General features: G+C 39.4%; 1 protein-coding gene across 4 annotated transcripts in view; it reads left to right on the top strand.

Annotated features, from left to right (window-relative positions):
* LOC113415496 (nuclear cap-binding protein subunit 1-like) overlaps positions 1–22,977 on the top strand; it is a 29,190-nt gene that overhangs the window by 3,651 nt on the left and 2,562 nt on the right. For 2 of the 4 annotated variants that reach the window (XM_026672922.2, XM_026672923.2), the window contains exons 2-22: positions 1–32; positions 959–1,059; positions 2,046–2,202; positions 2,828–2,935; positions 3,744–3,865; positions 4,551–4,620; positions 5,546–5,761; positions 6,235–6,332; positions 6,551–6,614; positions 6,860–6,970; positions 7,102–7,166; positions 8,081–8,143; positions 11,025–11,099; positions 12,656–12,759; positions 13,083–13,202; positions 14,645–14,747; positions 16,263–16,356; positions 17,127–17,230; positions 17,603–17,717; positions 18,861–18,983; positions 20,163–20,276. The exon at positions 1–32 is cut by the window's left edge and continues 48 nt beyond it. In XM_026672922.2, the coding sequence (XP_026528707.2) occupies positions 1–32; positions 959–1,059; positions 2,046–2,202; positions 2,828–2,935; positions 3,744–3,865; positions 4,551–4,620; positions 5,546–5,761; positions 6,235–6,332; positions 6,551–6,614; positions 6,860–6,970; positions 7,102–7,166; positions 8,081–8,143; positions 11,025–11,099; positions 12,656–12,759; positions 13,083–13,202; positions 14,645–14,747; positions 16,263–16,356; positions 17,127–17,230; positions 17,603–17,717; positions 18,861–18,983; positions 20,163–20,276 (2,159 nt within the window). Of the gene's footprint in view, positions 33–958; positions 1,060–1,809; positions 1,945–2,045; positions 2,203–2,827; positions 2,936–3,743; positions 3,866–4,550; positions 4,621–5,545; positions 5,762–6,234; positions 6,333–6,550; positions 6,615–6,859; positions 6,971–7,101; positions 7,167–8,080; positions 8,144–11,024; positions 11,100–12,655; positions 12,760–13,082; positions 13,203–14,644; positions 14,748–16,262; positions 16,357–17,126; positions 17,231–17,602; positions 17,718–18,860; positions 18,984–20,162; positions 20,277–22,977 lie in introns of those variants that run through there. The other 2 variants (XM_026672924.2, XM_087957386.1) reach the window with 2 other exon arrangements.

The following is a 22,977-nucleotide window of genomic DNA, read 5'->3' as shown; positions in this document are numbered from 1 at the left end:
TGGAAGACTTAATAAGCACATTGGGAGAAGAGGTATAAATGACTAGCAGATTCATTTTGAGATCTTTGAGGTTTCCCTGCCTGAGAATAATATAAATACTCAAATACAAATGAGGTATCACAAATATATATATACTTAGAAATGGGATAAAGTTACTATGTACTGTGTCATTTTTGGTATTTTTAAAAAAGGAGTTTTCTCCTTTAGATACTACCATCGGAGTATATGCCTTAATAATTTCAAGAACCATAAACAAATACTCCTTAGCAGTTATGTGGAATGTTTGCACCATTATTCTATAATTGGACCTTAACATTTTATATAGTCAATTACAAACCTGCAATGGAACCTGCAATAAACTATTACACTATGTTTACAGTTTGTAATAATATTTTGCTAACCATCTTTCCATGCTGGGTTTCAGCACATCATTACACTTACTTAATAGTAAGAAATGTTTTATGACTGCTGATCTGATCAAGTTGTCCTCATTGATTTGACTGAAAACTCTCAAAAGATCAGGATTATGGATTTTTATTACTCAGTGGCCTTGTTTACTTGCAATCCTGTCACTGCTGACCCTATCTGAATCCCTACTTAGTCCTCCTTTATCTATGTAAAGACTGAATTATTATGAAGGTTTGTTTCATTGAAGAAATAAAACCGGTTTGCCAATGAGGCTGTTATTGAACGGTGTTTTAGGATGATCAAGAAGAGACATTAATTTTTAATTTTCGTACATTTCCCAATTTTTTTTCTTTGTGTATATGTGTGTTTCAATAAAGAAATTAGGTAAGGAGTAAAAGAGAATAGCAGTAGAGTATCCTTTAATTGATAGCTTTTGGAGCTACTGTAGCTGACATACTTAAAGGACATTTTAATGAGAAGTGTCTTTGTAACATATATATATATATATATAACAATAAGATAATGACTTTCTAATATCTTATCCCCTCAGAGTTCTTCTCCTTTGGAAAGTAACGTAGATAATGTGACTAAGGTGTTGGAGGCACATCTGCCAAACTTCAAAAGCAAAATACTGAGACTCCTTTGTACAGTGTATGTATGCAAAAGATTTATGGATCTAGGTGATGATGCATTAACTGTCAAGCGTAGGAAATCAAGAGCCCAGGCAGTTCAATAGAATATAGGTTTATTGTATACTAAAGCTCTCTATGAGAATCTGAAGTACTAATGGTCAGAGCCAATAGGTGATAGATAAGAGAATTCAAGATGGGCTGGAGATAGGTCTCTTGTGGACGAGAAGATCCTTGAGACTGATGATGCATTTGACCCCTCCCTCAGGCTCAGCCTGGTCATCTCCTACACTAGCTACAGTAAAAGCTTTTAAGTAGTTACTTTTGAAAAAAGGTTTCTTTTCAAAGCTCTTTGTTGAATATATTGTATGGCTACATATTTTTCCAATTTAAAGAATGTTTGAAACTTGGAGACAAAATGGGATAATTAGCAAGGTAACTAATTAGGAGAGTGGAGAGGAGGACAGTGTCAAAATAGTTCTCTCTCACTGCTCGTTCAGGCTTGGTAACTGTAGTGCCGCCCTCTTAATTTAACTTGTTTTCTGTAGCTGTGCGTTGAAACGCTCATTCCTCTGGAATTTTCATAAGAGTTTTCAAAGAAAGGATTACATTTTTTGCCTGAACTGTTGCTCATCAGACCTTCTCCTTTCAACTTTGCAAAGAACATACTGACATCTGAATCTGAAGCAATATAAATGCTGTGATCGAAACATTGGAAGATACATTGTTATGTACATAGTAAAATGTTTCCCACAATTATAAACCTCTCTGTGTAATTTCCCACCGGGATTCGCAGTACCTAAACAGTTAAATGAAGACTGAATTGACTCTCATATTATCTTTTTTCCAATATATAGTAGACTTCTTGTCAAAGAAGACACTGCTTTTCAAAATTTAGGCATTCTAGGTAATTTGAAAATCACACATGGGGTAATGAGATGGCACTTGTGATTTGAGTTAATAATTGATGCTGTTTTTTCTCTCCTTTATGGAAAAAAAAAACATCAGTGCACGTCTGCTACCACAAAAGATGACCCTTTACACAACTCTTGTTGGCTTGCTGAATGCCAAGAACTATAATTTTGGTGGAGAGTTTGTAGAAGCCATGATACGTCAGCTGAAAGAATGTATGAAAGTCAACCTGTACAATGAAGCTGTCTATTTGGTAAGTTGTTTTCATACTGTACAGACTTTACTTAGTTTGGTTTGCAGTGTATTTGAAGAGTTCACATTTTACCTCACAGGCTGTGCAGATAAAAAGTGTAATTCCGTGTGATCATTTGAAACACCCATCCAAACCTTTTCACTGGCTTATTTCTTCTGACTCTGCAGTATGAGTGGTGTGCCAGGTTTTGTGATCTAGATTTGATGACAATAGCGATGGCATTTAGGTGCCTCTACTGCCTCATCACATTTTACAGCACTCTGAGTGGTTTACAATGTAAGCATTATTTGCATATTGCCTCCAACAATCTGGGCCTTCATTTTACTGACTTCAGAAGGATGGAAGGTGGTCAGCCCTGAGACCTGTCAGGATTGAACTTCAGGCTGAGGGCAGAGTTTGCCTGCAGTCCTGCCCTTTAACTGCTGTGCTCCCACAGCTTCTAATAAATGAGGTTTAAGCATCTATTCAGTTGGATATTGGTCCTGGGATTCCCATTACCCCAGTAAAAGATGCTGAAGCAGATACAGCCTAGGCTTCTGCAGGGATGGCCTTATGAGATCTCTTGCTGATCCATGCTTTGGGCAAATACATGATTGAGAAATGTCTGGATGCTCTCTTTCTGCAGGTGCGCTTTCTTTCTGATCTTGTGAATTGTCATGTAATAGCTGCACCCTCAATGGTAGCCATGTTTGAGAATTTCGTTAATGTGACACAGGAGGAGGATGTACCTCAGGTAAACAACAATACATTTGCTTCATAGACAGAGAAATAAATGGCTGAAATGTGTTGCTGTGATCATTTTACTCTTTTGTGTTGTGTATGTAAATGTGATAAGCCTCTCCTCAACTAGTATTATAACAAAATCCTAAACAGTTAGCTATAAGATTTGTCTTGTCATAGTCTCTTGTGGCCTTCAGACAGAACATTAGTACAGCAAAACAACTGGTATCTAAATAATGATTTGGACAGGCAAATGGGGCCCTTACCATTGTATCTTATCTCAAGTTGAAAGTCTGCCATCCAAAAGATCCACAATGTAGCTCCTTAAACATTTCTAAAAACCTAGATTTGTAGAAAACCTTTTAATCATGCCAATTGCTGTTGATGACTTACAGACGTTTGCCAGGCCCTGGCTGATTTCATTTACACCAGAGAATAAATGTACCTCTTAAATATAATCAGAAGGAGCCTGTGAAACAGGTCCTTGGGGGGGAAATGTAAATAATAGAGCATCAGCACAACATAAGTAACATTTTGGCTTTTTTGTCATATTTTTTTCATTGGTTTCTGCATTTAGTATGTACTCTCCTGTGCACCTTTGTGTAGAATTGTTTTGTAAGTATCAAAATCAACTATTCATGTGCACATAATGAACCGGGGCCCTTGAAGGTTTGCAGCCGAAGCATTATAACATAGAGTTAGAATTGTGAAATCATAAATAGTCCTTCCTGTGAGACTCAAGTCTTTGACCTGATTTAGCTTTTATTAGCAAGAAACAAATGTGTTTTCTGAATGTTATTATCCATATTTTGACTTAATAGGTTCGATGTGATTGGTATGTGTATGCATTTCTGTCATCTTTACCTTGGGTGGGAAAGGAACTGTATGAGAAAAAGGATACTGAAATGGAGCACATCTTATCTACTGTTGAAAACTATCTGAAGTAAGAAAATGAGAGAAAATGTTACTTTGCGTCATTATGCCTTAATACAGCACAAACACAGAACTTGTAGACTTCATAAAATTGCAGAAAAGCAACTCATTGACTGTTAAATATAGAGGTAATAAATAACTTCAGACTTTTAGGCTTAAACCCAGTTAATTTTGTTCCTTTTTTCAATCATCACTATCTGACTTTACGGCATTGAAAGACTTAATAACATTCCTAATATGGACAGAGATGTTGCAGAAGAATAATGTTAAAGTCCCAAAATTTGGTTGAAAGGCACATGCTCATTAATTGGTTTCCATTGACTCTGAAGACAGGATTAGAATAAATGAGTGCGAATTCCTGAAAAACAGTAGGCAAGTTTGCTGCTTAAAAAGGGATCTGAAATGATCACAGGGCAGACGAGAGACTGTTCCTAAGTCTTGGGTTGTATGATTTTAGAAGCATCTTTCTACATAGTAGCTGAGCCAACTGTCCTCAAAACCTACAGTAGTTAAGAATCAGGTGATTGAAAGCACATACTTTTATAGCCAAATGTGTACTTTTCCCAACGCCTCCTGCCAATTGAGATGTACTATCTGGGTTGAAAGAAAGTACTGTTTCTTTCAGAGTCTTTTTGAGTTGAGGTGCAAACCAATTATCAGTAGTCCTTGCAATGATTATGTTCTTTTTATGGCAGACGGCGTCAGAAGACTCATGTGCCTATGCTTCAAGTTTGGTCCGTTGATAAACCACATCCCCAGGAAGAGGTGAATGGTTTTGAATTCTTATATTCATGTCCATCTAAAAAAACATTTGGAGAAATGCAAAATGCCAGTTTTGGCTGCATGAAGTTGACGCTGTTCTAATGAGAAAGTCTTCCCAATGGCTTTCCTCCCTGCCTTTTCTTTCTTCTGAATTTCCCTCCTGAAATGGTTCCTAAGAAAATTGGGTAGGGGGATTTCCTATAACATGGAAATTAATTTGGGAACATCCTTGAATTCTGAATATGAAAATGTCTTTTTTTTTAATTAAACTTTTTTTATTTTTAACATACAATAAATCCATTCCATTTCAATTGTGTGTCGCTTAGGTACGTATTTCATGTACCTAATCGACACTATATAAGAATATTACTAATAATATTCTTCTTAACAGTATAACCATATAATAATAATGACATTCCCATATATATAATATTAAGTAATATTCAGTATATCTGTTACACTAGTTTCTCTTACTGCTTTATAATTACATATAATCCCTTTTAATTAATTTTATTTTCTAGCCATTTATAAAACAAGCCCCATACCATGTAATATTAAGATTCTTCTTTTTCTTTAATTTTTAATGTTAATCTATTCATTTCTGCACTTTCAAATATTTTTCAATTATTTTTCCCTCTATCGGCACTTATCACTTTTCCAATTTTGAGCAAATACAATTCTAGCTGCTGTTAATACATGTATAATTAAGTATGTTTTCTTCTTTACTATAACCTTCAGGTACTATTCCTAATAAAAATATTTAAGGCTTCAAATCTATATGTTGTTTAATCATTTTTTCCAACCATGTGTGTATTTTAGTCCAATATCCTTTAGCTTCTATACAAGTCCACCACATATGGTAATATGTTCCTGGTGTTTGGTGAATTCCGAATATGAAAATGTCTGATGGATGTTTGTTGCCCTCCAGTACTTAGATTGCCTTTGGGCTCAGATTCAGAAAATGAAGAAGGACCACTGGCAAGAGAGGCACATCCTGAGGCCATACCTGGCATTCGACAGCGTCCTTTGTGAAGCACTGCAGCACAACCTGCCTCCTTTTACGCCGCCACCCCACGCAGCAGATTCCGTTTACCCGATGCCAAGAGTCACCTTCCGAATGTTTGACTACACTGATGATCCTGAAGTAAGTCAGTATTGTGGGGCAGCATCCTTGTAGTGCATTGTCTGTTGGGAATTGAAATGTTTTTGTCTTTGGTGGGTTCCACATAATATGTCCCTTTGCCTTCTGACCTTTCGGTTTGGGTTGTTACTTGGCCTGAAAATAGCTGAGAATTTGTTTCACATTCTTTATCAGGGTTGATGTAGTTCAGGGTTTGCTTTGTCTGTCTAATAGTTCCATCTGCCCTATGCACCACTGCTTTTGGGGGCTTTGTCTATTTTTTTTTTTCAGAGCAGAAAAAGCTGCTTCTAAAAGAAAATATTTCTGGGGCAGCTGAACTTTATGCTGAAAAGTATGTTATAAACATTAAACCACTCTATTAAAACTATTGGAAAATGCTATGATGCCAGGGATTGTAATCACATTATACCTTTTTGGGATGAAGATGGAGTTTTGGACTGTACCAATAAATTAATCCCTGTTGCTTGTTTTGTCAGGGCCCAATTATGCCTGGGAGCCACTCTGTTGAAAGATTTGTGATCGAAGAAAATCTTCACTGCATCATCAGATCTTTCTGGAAAGAGAGAATGACATGGTAGGGATATATCAATGTCTATGTCAATCTGTCCAATGAGGGACTGATGCTGCATGGTGATAGAGCCTTGGGCAGATACTCCCAAGACTTGCTCTCAGCAAAGAAAGAGGCTCTTTGAAGGAGCAGATCCTGGCACATATCACAAGAAGTTTTTTGGTTTTTTTGCACTTCCCATTTGCCCTTTTAATTGTAAAGCACATGCCTTTCTTTTCCCGTAGTGCTGTCCAGTTAACAAGCTATCCAGGAAACCACAAGATCCCCCTGAATTACCATATTGTTGAGGTAAATGCTATATTTATCAGGTCACCTTTTCTACTTTGGTGCCAGGGATCTTCCTTTCTGCCAATAGTTCTTCATCTCAGAATGGAGCTTGAAATGACAGCATTTTGAATTTGAACCATTTTTGGTACACCCTTGTGGGATTGGCATGGGGCTTTTTAACATTGGGATTTCCTGACAATGAAATATTCTGTGCACCTCTGCTTTTTCAAATACGCTTCATCATATTGCTTTCATATTTTTCCCAGGTGATCTTTGCTGAGTTGTTTCAGCTTCCTGTTCCGCCTCACATGGAAATCATGTACACAACACTTTTTATTGAACTCTGTAAACTTCAGCCTGGATCTTTACCTCAAGTTGTATCCTTTCCTCCAAAAGTCTCTCATAGCAGTTGATACCTTTGGATAACCAAAGGAATGGTCTGTTTTCGACCGTATTGCTATTAAACATTATAACATAAACAATTTAAACCTTAATTGAAAAATGACAGCTCGCACAAGCTACAGAAATGCTGTACATGCGCTTAGATACAATGAATACTATCTGCATAGATCGGTGAGTAAGGACATTCTCATCTAAATTTTCTGAGGACTTAGTGACTTGAGATGTTTCCACACAATAGAATCTGTGATGGTTTTAAATAGTCCTGCTTTTACAGGCTGTCATATTTTAAGTCACTCCTCTCATTGAATTACTATAGGAATAAATGATCTCTTCTGTTAGATCTTTCTGGAGCTTTCTTACGTGGCATTCCTAATCAGTTAGTTGGGTGGGATTCAAAAATCCCAACAACTGGTTCTCTGCCCGGTTGCTGGGTGGGTGTGGCCATAGTGGGCGTGGCCTACTGGAACTTCCAGGAGGGCCATATTTCACCTTCCCCAGAGTCAGGAGGCCTCCCTTGGGCCTCTGGGAGGGTGAAAACTGCCTCCCCCAGGCTCTGGAGGCAGGGCCAGCTAGTCGGTTCAACTACTGGTTTGGCGAACCAGATGTAAATTTAACATCCGGTTCGCCCAAATCAGCTGAATCCCACCCCTGCAGTTAGATTGTTAATCTACTGACTGCAGTGTTAGATTGTTAATACAAAATAGGACTTTCATATTAAAATCTAGAAGAGAGATACTCAATTATTGGATGTGAATTCTTCAAAAATGTTTCAGAATTGGTACTTTAAAAAAAATGCTGAGTTCAACAACCCTTTAATCAGCCATACCACTTTTAGGTCCCAGATTTTTTGCAGCATCTACTGTATGTCAAAGCTTTTGCAAAGCATGCAGTTACCTCTGAAATGGCTCTCCAAAAGATTGAATTACTACAAAACTATCGCACATTTTCTGTCCTCCAGTTTCAAAAAGTTACAACTCCGCTACATTGCATGTTTCTGTCCATTTGTATATAATGTCAATAATAGCAGTGCAAAATGAGATGTTTTTAATATAAAAAATTTACAGATTTTTTTTCCCCCCATCAAGGTTCATTAATTGGTTTTCCCACCATCTTAGTAATTTTGAGTTCCGCTGGAGCTGGGAAGATTGGTAAGTATTTGATTCTCTGTACAGGTAGTCCTCGAATTACAACCACAGTTTTGTTAGCTCAATATTTCTCTTGCCAAGTGAGACAGTTGTTTAGTTGAGTTTTGCTTCATTTTACAACCTTCCTTGCCACAGTTGTTAAGCAGATCACTGCAATTGTTAGTTGTTAAGCTAGTCACACAATTGTTAAGTGAATCTGGCTTCCCTATTGACTTTGCTTTTCAAAAGGTTGCAAAAGGGCTTCACATGACCCCATGACACTGCAACACCGGTCATAAATATGAGCTGGTTGCCAAATGGCCAAATTTTGATCATGTGACCAGGGGGATGCTGGGTTATGTTGAAAGTGTGAGAAATGCTCATAAGTCACTTTTTTCAGCGCTGTTATAACTTCGAATGGTCACTAAACAAATAGTTGTAAGTCAAGGACTCTGTGTGTGTGTGTGTGTCCGTCTGTCCGTCCGTCCATCTATCTATCTATCTATCTGCACCTATGTTAGGGCCGTGCCGCGGAGTATTCTGCTGTGCTTATTTAATAGCACTCTGTAAGTCTCCAAAGCACTTGTGCTTGCTGTCCTAGATGGCGTAGCTTCTGATTTTCACCCTCATGATAATCAGTGCTATATGCCATAACAATGCACATATAAAAATCCCTGTTTTTTGTGCGTGTCTTTTTCCTGCTTTATTTTGCTGTCAAGAAGTACTTTCACTTTCTCCTTACAGAAGTCGATGGCCATTTTCTGGGTACTGATTTAATTGACATTTACAGTTGGATTTTCACTACAGGGATTTTGCATCTTATTACTTTTTTTTAAATAATGTTTATTGAAAGTTTCAAAAAAAAGAATATATTTTAAAAAAAGAGAAACATGTTCTCACGTTTTTGCAACGTTTTCATAGTAGTGTACATTCCTATTAGTGTCAATTAAAGTCATTTATTACAAGTAAATTTATAACTTATTTCTTAAATCCTTACTTTTTGTTATGTTATAATTGTAATGATAGCATCTTATTACTTTTTAAAAGCTCTGATCTTAATTCTTTTTTAAATTTTTTTCAATGGAATCTTTCCTTTCCCCTCCCGTTCATTTGGATTACAGGCAATACTATCTCGGGGTTCTCTGTGGTTATTCTCGTATTCTATATCTAATTCCCCCATCTTTGAGAACGTCTGATTATTCATCCCTCATTGGTTCTGTCCATTTTAAACCTTGAAAATGAATGTCTTCTCTAAAAACAAAACCTTTTCAAGCCAAACTACTTCTCCTTCAAATCCACCAGCAATAAGATGGATTGAATTGTAAATCGGGTTTTAGCTGCTGTTGCTTATGCTTGAGTATCAACTTTGGCTTGATTTAAACCGTTGTTATTTTATCAAACTTTTTATTTCAGTTTTCAATTTGAACTTGTAAGTTGAAAAGCATTTTTCCCCGAAGGCTTCCCAAAGGGTCTTGTTTTTAAATTAATGCATTGTTTGCATTTTTGGTGTAGTCCAAGACAGCCTGTAACTGAGCTTTCACAATGAAGCATAAACAATTTTTTTCTCAATAAAATGGAAATTGGGGAACAGATTCATTTATATACAACTGGAAAAAGGGGTTTTTTGAACAACAAAGGCTGTGTACATATTTATAACAGAGACTTACAATTTTGGTGAATGAGGCTCAATTGTTGGGAAAGATCCTGGTTAAAATTAAAATTTTAAGGAAAAGTTTTATCATTAAGAATCAGTCAAGGACATTTGATCCTCATGGACCAGAGACAAGAACTGTGGTGGTATATGGTAGATTAGAGACCGTTGTGAGTGATATACAATAATAGACGGTTAACAGAGGACTGTGAAATTTAACCTCGCTGATGATACTTATCCTATTATTTATCCTATCCTATCCTGTTAAATATCTTCTTAAAATAAAATAAACATTTGTTGAATGGAAAAACAATCCCTCCCTGATCTCAGGAATCTATGAAGGTCCCCCTCCCCCCGAGAGCTATTTAGTAAGATCATATCTTGCTATCTAATACTGCTGCCCAGCTTTCTCCCTGACTGAGCTGCCAATAATTATGCTCTCAGGTAGGGGGTTGGAAAAGCCCAGAGGTCTGCCACATTCATCTAGTTATTGTTCATTCTCTGGGGTTCTCATATTTAAAATCCTCTGATTGTGCTCTATGTGGAGCTACTCTTGCAGCTGATCTGGTTGCCACCATTGACCTAAACGCAGCTGACAGATTGCTATATGGGGCATTTGACCATGCACGTCCTACTCCTTTGCTGAAGCTACACTGGTTCCAGTTAGCTTCTGTGACAGGCTTTGGTTATGATCTCCAAGGCCCTCAGCAATTGGACTTCTTCTGTTGTGGAACAAGACAAGTCTCTATGTGATTGGTCACTGAGATCATCAGGAAGGTCCTGCTACATGTATCGAGGGCTGTAGAGTGCCGCCTGACAGCTGTTCATGGGTGCCCTTTAGGATTGCTGTCCATCCTCCAGAGTGTCCTATTTTAGGCACCTGTTGGAAATACGCTTCTTAACCCAAGCTTGTCATGTATAAATTCTGACATATGATGGATCAGATCTGTAGCTGGATAAATGATTAGAGGAACTGATGAATGAACAGAAAAAGAAATAGTCTGGCAGACAGAAACAATAGTGACGTCAAAACTGGTGAAAAATCTGGCAGAATCTGACCCATTTAAATAGTTGAAGATTCCATTTAAAAGCAATTATTGTGAACTATGAATCAAATTCCAGTCATTCCTTTCCTTAGTATCCTAATATTGTAGAAACCAGTGCTATAAAAATTTGAAGAACTGTCTTGATGAATATGAAATATGTTGTTTATAGTAATAGTCTGTTTGTCTGAGCGCCATTTCTTTTTTATAGGTCAGATTGTCTTTCTGAGGATCTTGACAGAGCCAGGCCTAGGTTTGTAAGAGAAGTACTGGAAAAATGCATGAGGTGAGTGAGTGATAGCAGCATTTGTATACCTATGTATCCACCATGTTGTGCCCATTGGGATAAGCAGGAATCAAAAAAGAATTTTAAAAAAGAGTAAGCAAAGGAAATTAAAAGACATGGAAGAATAAAAAGAAGAGGAAAAGTTCCTAAACTTACTTACACCAATACTTACTATGCTGCAAAGACCACTTTCAAACTATCAGCTTGCTCTGTCTCATCCAGTTGCAGTTACTCAGTCTTTCTGTTCCTGTTGACACATTCACTTTTCTTTCCTATATTGTTTTGCAGTTCAGACCTCATTCATTCATTCTCTTTGTCCAAACCCTCTGCACACATTTATTTTGCAGTCGCTAGTTTTGTGTTCATTCTGTCTTGTAGTCCATCTGCATTCCTTCAGTGTACCGCCATTGGTGATCCTACTCTTGTTTTGTAACCTACATCCTTCTTGTACGATCAATTTCCGCTACATTCAACTTATTTTTATGCTTCTCCTGAATGGGCCAAAGACATTTAAACATGTTTTGATATTATCTGACACAAATGTAGTCTTATTTTTAAAATGTGCACATCATGATAACTTAGAGTTGTGATTTTGGAGAACATATGTTGAACTGTATTAAACACAGGAAACAATGTCTGAAAAAAGCTCAGATTAATTCCACTCTAATTCACTGGCATGTAAGAACAAAGAGAAAACACACTCAATTTTTTGCTACTATAGCTTATATCGGTGTTTTTCAACCTTGGTAACTTAGCTCCCTATTCTCAGAATTCCCTCACCATATAGCTTCCCATAGCTGACTGGGGAATTCTGGAATTGAAGTCTGCATGTTTTCAAGCAGCTAAGGTTCAAAAACATTGGCATATATCAATAAATCAATCAAACTTGTGGAGCTGGGCTTCCTGACCTGATTTAATTCAAAGAACATCAGCTTGAAAACTTCCTTCTCTTTATAAAGAGAACAGAGTCCTACCTAGGATTCTAGTAATGGCATCCAACTCTCAGGGCACTCTACTGTCCACAGCTTTGTGAAATATCACCAAGTGGATTTGCAACTGCATACCATGATACAACTAAACTGGAATTTAGGACAAGAGTTACCTCAGCCAGCCATAGCACAGCAGCTAGCAGCTCAGATAATATTTATGCACTCTCTTGGGAATATAAGAGATTTGGAGGAGACTAGGATTAATTTCTGACTTTCAAAAGTCAGTGTGATTTGTTTCTGGTAGATTGACCAGTGGAATTAGAGTTTGCCAGAAGATGGCGTTACCAAAATGCAGTAGCCATTTTGAAGCCAATAACCCCATACTGAGCAATTACAAGAATTATAAAGTCAAATTATAACATAGGCACAGCCCTTGTTCTTCTGAGGAACTTTTTCTGAATATTGTTCAGGTTCAGTGAACAGACATTGGCTTCAGATTACTTTACCAGTGCATGTATCTTTTACTGAATGACGAGTTAAGAATGATTGGCTGGTTATGTCTGCTGCCCTATTTCATGGCAAGAGCAACCTTCTTCAACGTACTTTTTCTTTTCTTCTTTTCTTCAGGCTTTCCTACCACCAACGAATAATAGATATTGTTCCTGCTAGTTTTTCAGTCTTGACTCCTGCAAATCCAACCTGTATTTATAAATATGGAGAAGAAAGTAACAGTATGTTGATAGTATATAATTTACATTTTAAAATATAAAAGAAGTATTTGCTGCTGTTGGTGGGAAATTGTGTGTGTGGGAGGCAATAAAAAATCTCTTTAAAGAAAACTGCTACAAACATGTGGTTTTGAGAAACATGGTGTCACCATCAAAAGCCATAGTGGGCAAGATGACACAAGGGGACATTGCTTCAAGATGTGGCCTCTTTATCTTCTGAAACATTTCTCAAATATGTAAAACCTTCTACAGTGTTGCATGCAGTCTTTTATATCACAGTGTCCAATCTCCAAAGATGGTAGCTTTGCTTCTTCCTATCTTTCTAGAATCTCTTCCTGGATACAATGTTGCACTCTGTTTAAACATTGCCATCAAAAATAAAGTGAGCAATGATGACATTTTCACTATTCTGAAGGATGTGCCCAATCCTAATCAGGATAATGATGGTAAGCCCGTCTAATATTTACTGTGTCCCATTCCTAATTTTCATTTATGGAAACATTGCAAAACCTCAGAGAAATTAGTGTTGTTTAAGCATATCTGATACATGGTTTTGATTGTTATGCACACATGTGGAATATGTATGAGCTCAGTGGAATTTCTTTTGTCCCCGACTTTTAGCATCTACCTCTATCCCATATATGCTAACAAGCAAATATTCTTTTAGTTTAAAAATGGTATACAGTATGCCTAAATGGTAGGCATATATGAGATGGCATTATTGTTGATATCAGATTTACTCCAAACATCATACTTATAGACAGAATTTCTGTAAGATGCTTTACTACTGGTTATTATTCCAGACTTAAAGCCTGGAATAATATACCAGTAGTAAGGCATCTTACAAAAATTATATATATATATAAATATGTTTGGAGTAAAATGTAATAGTAATATTATTTTATTAATATTAATTACATCAATATATTAATAATAATGATTGATATTATTCCAGACTTAATTGCTAAAACATGTAGTACAATGGCTCAGCAGTTAAAGACCTTGAGCTTGTCAGCTGCAGAACTGACAGCCTGGGTTTGAGACCCGAGCTCTGTGGAATGGGTGAGCTCTTGTTACTTGTCCCAGCTCCTCCTCACCCAGCAGTTTGAAAGCATGCAAATGTGAGTAGATAAATGTAGGTACCACTTTGATGGGAAAGTAACAGCATTCCGTGCACCTTTGGCATATAGCCATGCAGGCTACATAACCATGGAAAATGTCTTCAGACAATGTTGACTACCTCACCAAGAAACGGAGATGAGCGCCATGCCCTAGAGTGAAACAAGACTGACAGGGAAACCTTTACCTTTTTTTAAATGGCTAAAATGAGTAATTCTTTTTCAAAAGACTGCTGGAAAGTAATGAACAGATTGGATCATTTTTTAATGTCATGGAAAAAATTGAAGACTTTTAACAATTCTGGGGAATGGTTTATAATAAAATGGAACATCTTTTGAAAGTCGTAATTTGACTTAATATTAAATTGAACTAAACTATATATCCTTTAAAAAAATATTGAATCAGCATTGAGTATATGAACAGCTGAATGGGTCTGATACTTTTTTATTGGAAAAGATCAGAAGGACCTGCTAAATAAATTATGAGGGTATGCCTTGATGTCCAGAATGATCTCATGTTTGAAAAGTAAAACTTATGTAGAATTGATGTAAAATTTAATTAAAGTTGGAAACCTCAGCTTAAGACTTAATAGGAGATATTTAGATTTTGTTTAGAAAATGGATATGATAAGAAAAAAGCCCTTCATGCAATTTCCTCGCCACTTTACTTTTTTTTCCAGAAAAGACAAAAATTCCCAGTCTTTCTCAGCCTTCATAAGTACACATATTGCTTACAGGAATTCAAACTTATTTGTAACTTTGTTTTCCAGATGAAGGCTTCTCATTCAATCCTTTAAAAATAGATGTTTTTGTCCAGGCACTCTTGCACTTAGCCTCAAAATCATTCAGTCACTCTTTCAGTGCTCTGGGAAAGTAAGTATTTATCTTTTAAGTATATTAATCTGTTAATGCATTCATATTGTTGCCATTTTATTTTTATTTGTCTTGTAATGTTACAAAAAAGAGGCCAGAAGCAAATAAGATTTTTATTTGATGACCTTGTTTTAAAAATTAGCTATATTGTCTGCTTCTCTTTAAATGTTTATGAAGATTCTCAGTCATCCAGGTCATGGTTGTCCCAAAGGTGCTTTTTCAAAAGGTAAGTGGACTTTCTTGATTCCCTCCCCCCCCCCCCCGAAGACATTTTGCTTTTCATCCAAGAAGCTTCTTCAGTTCTGACTGATTCAGTCGAAACTGAAGATATTTCTTGGATGAGAAGCGAAATGTCTTCAAGGAAAAACAAAGAAAGTCCAGTTGCTTTTTGAGAAAGCACTTTTGGGACTACTTCTCTTTAACTTGCAATTTGAAATAGGCAGATTCCTGTATAGTCTCTGATCCTTGGGTACTTCAGCCTAGTTTTGCATGACAGGAGCCTCCTCCTAAACTGCAGCACCAACAAAAAGTTCAACAGTCCTTTCTCGCCTCCTTGTGATATGCAGCACAACATTATCCCTGTATACATTTAAGTCCCAAGACACAGCCTAACAAGAATGACCGCTGGAGGTCCAGGGGAAATCCAAAAGATTATTGTTGGAGAAGAAGAATCCTTTGTGCATTAGATTTTGCAGTGGTGTAGTGGACATTGGCAAAATCAAAAACAACCTCTCTGAAGAAAAAGCCGATGATTGGGTGGGCAATTATACAAGGAGAGAATGTCAGCCCCATGATGTAAACCAGGCCAAGAAATCAACTCTCAACCAGAAGACCAAACTATTTTTGTTAAGGTATGTTATAGTAACAGAACCTTGGAAGTCTGATTGTGTTTTACCTCCTCTGCCTCTTAGCCTCCTGTGATTGAGGGAGGTGTCTCAAGACTTGACTGTGTTTAGCTCTCTTTAGGATAAAGGCAGGGAGGGGGGAAGACACACTCAGAGTGCAAGATCCTGTTACTTTAACCCTATAACAAAAGTCGTATTAACATTCATGACTTTGCATTCAAGTCTTGGCTACCTCAAAGGGCTGGAACAAATATTTTGTGAGACTTGGGCTTAAGCCAGATTTTTCACCTCATTGCTTTGGAAACAAATTTCTCTTATCTATGACTCGGCTACAATGAGGGAGAGAGAGGGGTTTAATGGTGGTATTGATTTTGGGGACAAGGTAGGTTTCATAAAACACTTATCCCCACAAAATATGTAGCTAGTCAAGGTAGCAGGAAGAACTGCTGGGTTTCAGAGCTCTTTGTCAACATGTTGATACTGCTCTTTTCTCAGTCTAAAAACCCGGAGGTCGGAATGATCTTGAGAGACGAGACCAGTCCACCTCTCTCTCGCTCACTTTTGCCATTTCAATCCATGTTGCATTTTGAGGTTACTTAAGAACTGATCTGTAAGAATGAATGACATTATTCCTTAACCTTCTTGGGTTATTCATTTCTGTTCTAATAAGATTTCGAGAAATCCTCAAAACTCTGGCTGAAAGTGATGAAGGAAAGCTTCATATTCTCAGAGTTATGTATGAAGTATGGAAAAATCATCCTCAGGTAAAAGTGAATATGTATCGAGTTCTTCCCTCCCTCCCTCCCAAAGCAATTCCTGCTTTAGATAGGAGAAAGGCCTGTTCCCTCTTTTTAATTTAAACCTCCTTTATTGAGTTAGATTTAGTTTATGTTGTTGAACAAGGCCTGACACTTTTTTTCTTTTTGTTATCTGTTGTTTCATAAGATTACAACCAGAGAAATTGATTACGTCTATCTACATGACAGTTCTTAATCTCCTCCCAAAGCTAGCTCAGTCATGGACGGTCATTCTCTGGGCTCAGTCAAGGGAAGAGTGGACAGAAACATTGACAGAAATCTCTGTGCCTTTTAGCTAGTATGGAGGTTGCATTCCAATGTTCCAGAGTGTCCTTTGTGTCTTTAGGGATGGTCTTCCTGCTCATGTGTTGGTAGAGAGATGCAGTCCTGAGCTGATGGTTTCCTCTTCACCTCTTCTCTGCTTTGCCATGAGAAAAAGTTAAAAAGTAAATTATTTAAAGGTCCTCCATTGTTCAGATTTCCCCAGAAAAATGTGAATGTGATGGAATCTATAATTCTTGATGGGGAGTTATGATGAGTGGCCCTCCTAACATACATAATTATGGTCTGCACAGCTTAGGAGCTGAATCTTATAGAGAGGCTGTGCTTTGAGGGATCCTGTGTAGTTTCAATTAACTGGGATTTCAAGTCTGTGAGTTTGTGTTGAAAGTTGTGCCCAGATGACCACACACACACACACACCTGATGAACTGAGCAAAGTTTCTGCATTTGCACAGATGATTGCTGTACTGGTGGATAAGATGATTCGAACACAGATTGTGGATTGTGCTGCAGTGGCAAATTGGATTTTCTCTCCAGAGCTATCTCATGATTTTACAAGGTAAATAAATGTCAACCACCTCATAACTTTAAAAAAAAAAACACCTTGAGATTATGCTTCAAATATCTTTCATAGTGAGTGATCTTGATAAGGTTTTTTTTTTTTTTTGCTTAAGTTAAACATATTTGCTGGAAGTAAACACAGGTAGATATCTTATTGGTTTTTGCATCTTATTGATATTTTACAGACCTAGAGAATTATGATTCTGAAATTTCTGTACAGAGGGAAGATTAGGAGGTGCAAGTTGTACAATGTTTTGGGCCATTTCAGTTTTCTGAGTGCTCCGGTTTACAAGTATTCAGCCTTATTACTCATAAAAATCAGAATGTTTTCTCCGAACATCAGGGTTTTCTTTGCTTCTTTCATTGCTAGATTTTATATTTGGGAGATCTTACACTCTACCATTCGTAAGATGAACAAGCATGTGATGATGATCCAAAAGGAGCTAGAAGAAGCCAAGGAAAGATTAGCCAAGCAACACAAAAGGGTAAGTAATTTTTTTTCAGCCAGTACAAAGAAATATGGCTTGAACCATATTTCATCAGCTACAAGAACATTAGATTTGCTTTGCTTTGCAGAGATGGGAAATTGATGGTGGTCATCATTCTATTGTGTCCATGACTCAGGCGTTCTTAATTTTTGAATACTTTTCATTGGATAATTTAATTTAATTTTTTTTTTGCATCCCCATGCTATGATTAAACCACAGTGATAATATAGCAATAGCACTTATATACCACTTCACGGTGCTTTACAGCCCTCTCTAAGCAGCTTACACAGAGTCAGCCTATTCCCCCAACAATCTGGGTCCTCGTTGTACTCACCTCGGCAGGATGGAAGGCTGAGTCAATCCTGAGCCTGTTGAGATTCGAACTGCCAAATGGCAAGTCGCCTGCAATACTGCCTTCTAACCATTGCGTCACCGTGGCTCTTAATGTGATCAACTCACCCATATAATTGAGTGCAATTCATTTATATTTCTGATTTGATCTCATAATGGAGAGTTACAACATTTTTAAACAAAATGCCAGTATAGTTTGAAACAGTCCCCTCCCCCACAACTTTAGGGCACCTTTGCTTGGAGAGGTTTTTCTGTGGATTGGAGGTGGTGTGGTTTTGCATGCTGCCTGTATTCTGCAGATGGCGCTTCACTTGTTTGCACAGCCCAGTTTCTGGCATGCTGCAGACTGGTGCCAGTCCAGAGACCGGGCAGGGAGAGGAGGTTGGGAACCCCTGACCTAAAACAACAGCTAAGGCACCAAATCATAGACAAAGAAGTCATTTTTGGATCATGTTAGTTTAACACAGAGGTCTCCAAACTTGGCAACTTTAAGACTTGTAGACTTCAACTCCCAGAATTCTCCAAGCCAGCAAAGCTTCTGGTTTAACATTACCTGAAAACTATGTTGTATGCTCCCAAGCCTTTTTCTGACAATACATGAAATAATTGCCCTTTTATTTTTGTTTTGTTTTCAATCTTGACTATTTTTATCATGTCTTGAAAGATCTCATTAACTTCTGCCTCATTAATGTCTCCTATTTAAAAAAAAAGTCCTACCTCTGATTTTATTTTTATTTTGCTTTCTCTGCCTTTGTGCTTATTATTTACATTTCAATCCTTTCCCTTCAGCGGGATGATGTCCGAAGCAATGAGAGGGGAAATTGGCCCCTTGAAGAACAGATCGAACGCTTGCAAGAAAAAGTTGAATCAGCTCAAAGTGAACAAAAAAATCTTTTCCTTGTAATATTTCAGGTAAGAGCAGACATATTGGTGGACCCATGAAGAAATCTTAAAATGTTAGCGTGGCTGCAAAATTCTAAAATAAACATTTCAGCTTCATAAAGTTCTAAATTAAAATTCTGTACATTTGAGAACAAGTTTTTAAAAATAACTGCAGGCAGTCCTTGATTTAAAACTGTTCGTTTAGTGACTGAAGTTACAATATAACCGGTGACAAGTGACCATTTTTCACACTTACAACCATTGCGGCATCTTCATCAAAATTTGGATGCTTGGCAACTGGTTCATATTTATGACAGCTGTGGTGTCCTGAGATCACGTTGCAACCTTTTGACAAGCAAAGTCAATGGGGAAGCCAGGTTCATTTAACAACCATGTTATTAACGTAACAACTGCAGTGATTCACTTAACAACTGTGGCAAGAAAGATCATAAAACGGGGCAAAATTCACTTAATACATTTCAGTTAGTAAAAGAAATTTTGGGCTTAATTGTTGGTTGTAAATTGAGGGCCATCTGTACTGAATCCATGTTTGCTGTTGTTCTATACCAGTGGTGGCTAACCTTTTGGGGCTCCTGTGGCAAAAATTGTGCGTGTGTTTGCATGCTCGCACTCGCGTGCCAGCACCCAGAAGGCAATGCATGCACACACACCCCACGTCCCCTACGCATGTGCATGCAATCCCCACCCTCACCCAGCCTCCCCCTTACCTGCACTGCACCTCACAGCTGATTTTTGGCCGGTTTGAGGCCTTTTTCGGCCTTTTTCCGCCTCCCAAAAGCTTGAGGAAGGCTTCTGCTAGCTTCTACAAGCTTTGTAGGCTGAAATCTAGTCCCGTTTCATCACTTCCTGTTTTTCTGAAAAAAACGGAAGTGACGAAACGGGGCTAGATTTTGGCCTACAAAACTTGTAGAAGCCTGCAGAAGCCTTCCTCAAGCCTTTGGGAGACCGAGAAAGGCCTCAAACCAGCTGAAAATCAGCTGTGAGGCGCGCACATGCGCAGTGCGGTAAGTTTGCCTGCAGCTCACATGCCGGCACAAATGGCTCTGCGTACCACCAGAATCGCCATCACGGTTCTATACTAAACTATTCCCTAATTAATTCAGAGATGCTTTTAACCCTTACTCAAAAGAAAAGTAGTCTTGCCTATGAAACCAAAGCCAATCATTTCACCTTGTTTATTCTTTCCAGCGTTTCATTATGATCCTAACAGAGCATTTAGCACGAAGTGAAGCAGGAGGGATTGATGTAATTACACCTTGGTACAAGAACTGTATAGAGAGGCTGCAGCAAATCTTCTTACAGGTAAGTCTTACCTATATCAGAATGCATGTGGTTATTGAAAGTGGGATTATCTGGATATCAATCTTTGCACCGTTGATCAGCAATTTCTCCATAGCAGCTTGATTCAACAGGGTATTGTTGTGTTGTAATGTTTTGTTCATTATTGGCCCAAATTGAGCTTGCATTTTAGCTATATTATTTTTGTTGTTTTCTTAGGTAAAGCTGTGTGCATGTGGTAAATCATTTGTAGCCTTATTTGCTGCACACAGATACAGAGGAGAAGCCAGTGAATACCTCTCTGAGATGAATTTGTCAAACATATTGTATAATTATGTGGCATGCTGTTGCTAATTAAATCATAGCACTTTCTGATCGATATTGAAACTTAAGATCAGACTAAACTTATTTTTCTTCATTAGAAGTTCAGTCAACACAAAATATATCTGTTATTTGGGACATTTTAGTTATCTCAATTTGCTGATATTGATTTATTTAATCAATTTATATGGCTGCCCACCTCACAGATGTGACTCTGCAGCTAACATATTAAAAAGAATATAAAGAAAAGTATACATCACAATACAAAGAACAAGATATCAGAAACCTATGATAGTAGTCAAGAGCAAACCCAATAGAGGTAGTCTTTGACTTATGACCATTCATTCAGTAACCGTTTGAAATCACATTGATGCTAAAGAAAGGGACCTACTTGTCCTCAAATTTGTGGCTGTTATAGTGTCCCCTCAATCACATGATAAAAATTGGGACACTTGGCAAGGGCACCGCAAGTGCGTCCACCTGCCTATGTCCCCCACCCCAATCCAGCCTCACTGGGTCTCAAGAGGCCTTGGGCCTCCTCCCTGCCCTCATGCCTTGCTCCACTTAACTCCTCCAGAGATTGGTTTTCTGAAAGAGTAGCAACAGCAGTTAGACTTATATACCACTTTATAGTGCTTTACAGCCTTCTCTAAGCAGCTTACAGAGTCAGCATATTGCCCCCAATAATCTGAACCCTTATTTTACCAACCTCAGAAGGATGGAAGGCTGAGTCAACCTTGAATCAGTGAGAATCAAACTGTCGGCAGTCAGCAGAATTAACTTGCAATACTGCATTCTAACCACTGTGCCATCAGTACCCAGCTGATGCAACATGTGGCCTTTCTACAGAAGGCTCTTCACATAATTCCAGAAGCGGGTCATATTTTGGAAGCAGTGCCCCTCTTGCAATCTCTCAGAAGGATGATATTTTCCAAAAATATTTAAGTTCTGGGAAACAAAATAGTATATACCGTGTTTCTTACAAAATAAGGCCGAGCCTTATTTTTTTTTTGAGCCCCGAAAAAATGGCTAGGACGTCTTTTCAGGGGTGAATTAATTTCTCCCCCCGCCCCCTGCACACCAGCGCCATCTCTAACAACAGCATCTGAGTCGCTCCCGCTTTTCCCCCTTCCCCATAACAACAGGGAAAAAAAAGATTTTGAGGTACCTGGGAGCGCTGCGCACTGCGTTTTGGTTTAATCCCGAGTGGCTGGGTGGGCGTGAGAAGAGCCGAGCAAGTATCTCTGCTGCTGCTACCCTTGGTGCTCCAGCCTCGGGCTCTGCAAGTTTGCAAAAGTCCCGGTGTGCAGCCCGTTCCTGCATTCCAAGCGCCCAGGCCGAGCTGCAGCTGTCCCTCTCTCGCCAGCGCCATCTCCAATAACAGCGGCAGCAGCGGCGGGAACCGTGGAAGTTACGGAGGCGGCTCCCCCACCCGAGAAGCACCTGAAACGCTTCCACGGTTCAAAGGCAAAGCCAATTCTTTTAAAAATGACACCCTACTACCGGTACGACAAAGCCTCCCCTGCCCGAGAGGGCAGCCCAACCCCATGTGGGGAGGCGAATCTCCCGGGGCCGTAGCGCAGGATCGGCCCACCTCGGGAGAAGCATCCAAGCCGCCATCCCTGCCTGGAGCCAGGCAGAGTGCGAAGAGCTTCGCCTGGGGCGCCCAGCGCAGCTGACAGGCAGGCCCTCCTGCCTGGCGGTGGAGCTCTCGCCAAGGCAGCGAGCACCTCCCCGCTGGACCCTCCACTCATCCCACCAGGGCCGCGCCAGAGCCATGCGGGCTGGGCAGAGCTGGGAAAGCAAGCTGCAGGTGCACGCCCGCCTGCCAAGCAAGAGCCGGGCCGACCTGAGCTTGGCTTCCTTCCCAAGTCCCTCCAGCGCGAACCCGAAGGGGCCACCGGGAGAGGCTGCCCGAAGCAGTGATAGCGCCCACCCATCTGTGGACAGGGAGGCAAGGCGACAGCCTGCGCTGCGTCCTCCTCCGAGCTGAGCCCCGCCAAGTCAGCGCCTCTGCCTGATGCCCGTTCTGCTGCAGCGTTTGGAGCTGCTGGCGCATTTGGAGATGCGTGGGGACGGAGACGGGCTGGGCGAGGGGTGGAAAGGACAGGTGGCTTCGGGCTCTCTCCACTGGCCAGGGAAGCAGCACTACCATCACCTCGCCTCCCTATCCGCGGACGGATGGGCACTATCACTGCCTCGGGCAGCCTGTCCCGGTGGCCCCTTCAGGTTCATGCTGGAGGGACTTGGGAAGGAAGCCAAGCTCAGGTCAGCCCGGCTCTTTTGCTTGGCGGGTGGGTGCGCACCCGCGGCTCGCTTTCCTGGCTCTGCCCAGTCCGCACGGCTCTGGAGCGGCCCTGGCGGGATGAGCAGAGGGTCCGGCGGGGAGGCGCTCGCTGCCTTA

The sequence above is a fragment of the Notechis scutatus genome, chromosome 2 (genome assembly GCF_049901735.1).
Source record: "Notechis scutatus isolate UNSWTSFEM ecotype Mainland chromosome 2, rNotScu1.2, whole genome shotgun sequence".
In the NCBI taxonomy this organism is placed as follows: Eukaryota; Metazoa; Chordata; class Lepidosauria; order Squamata; family Elapidae; genus Notechis; species Notechis scutatus.
Note: the sequence above shows the minus strand (reverse complement) of the source record. Positions and strands in the feature narration are given on the sequence as shown.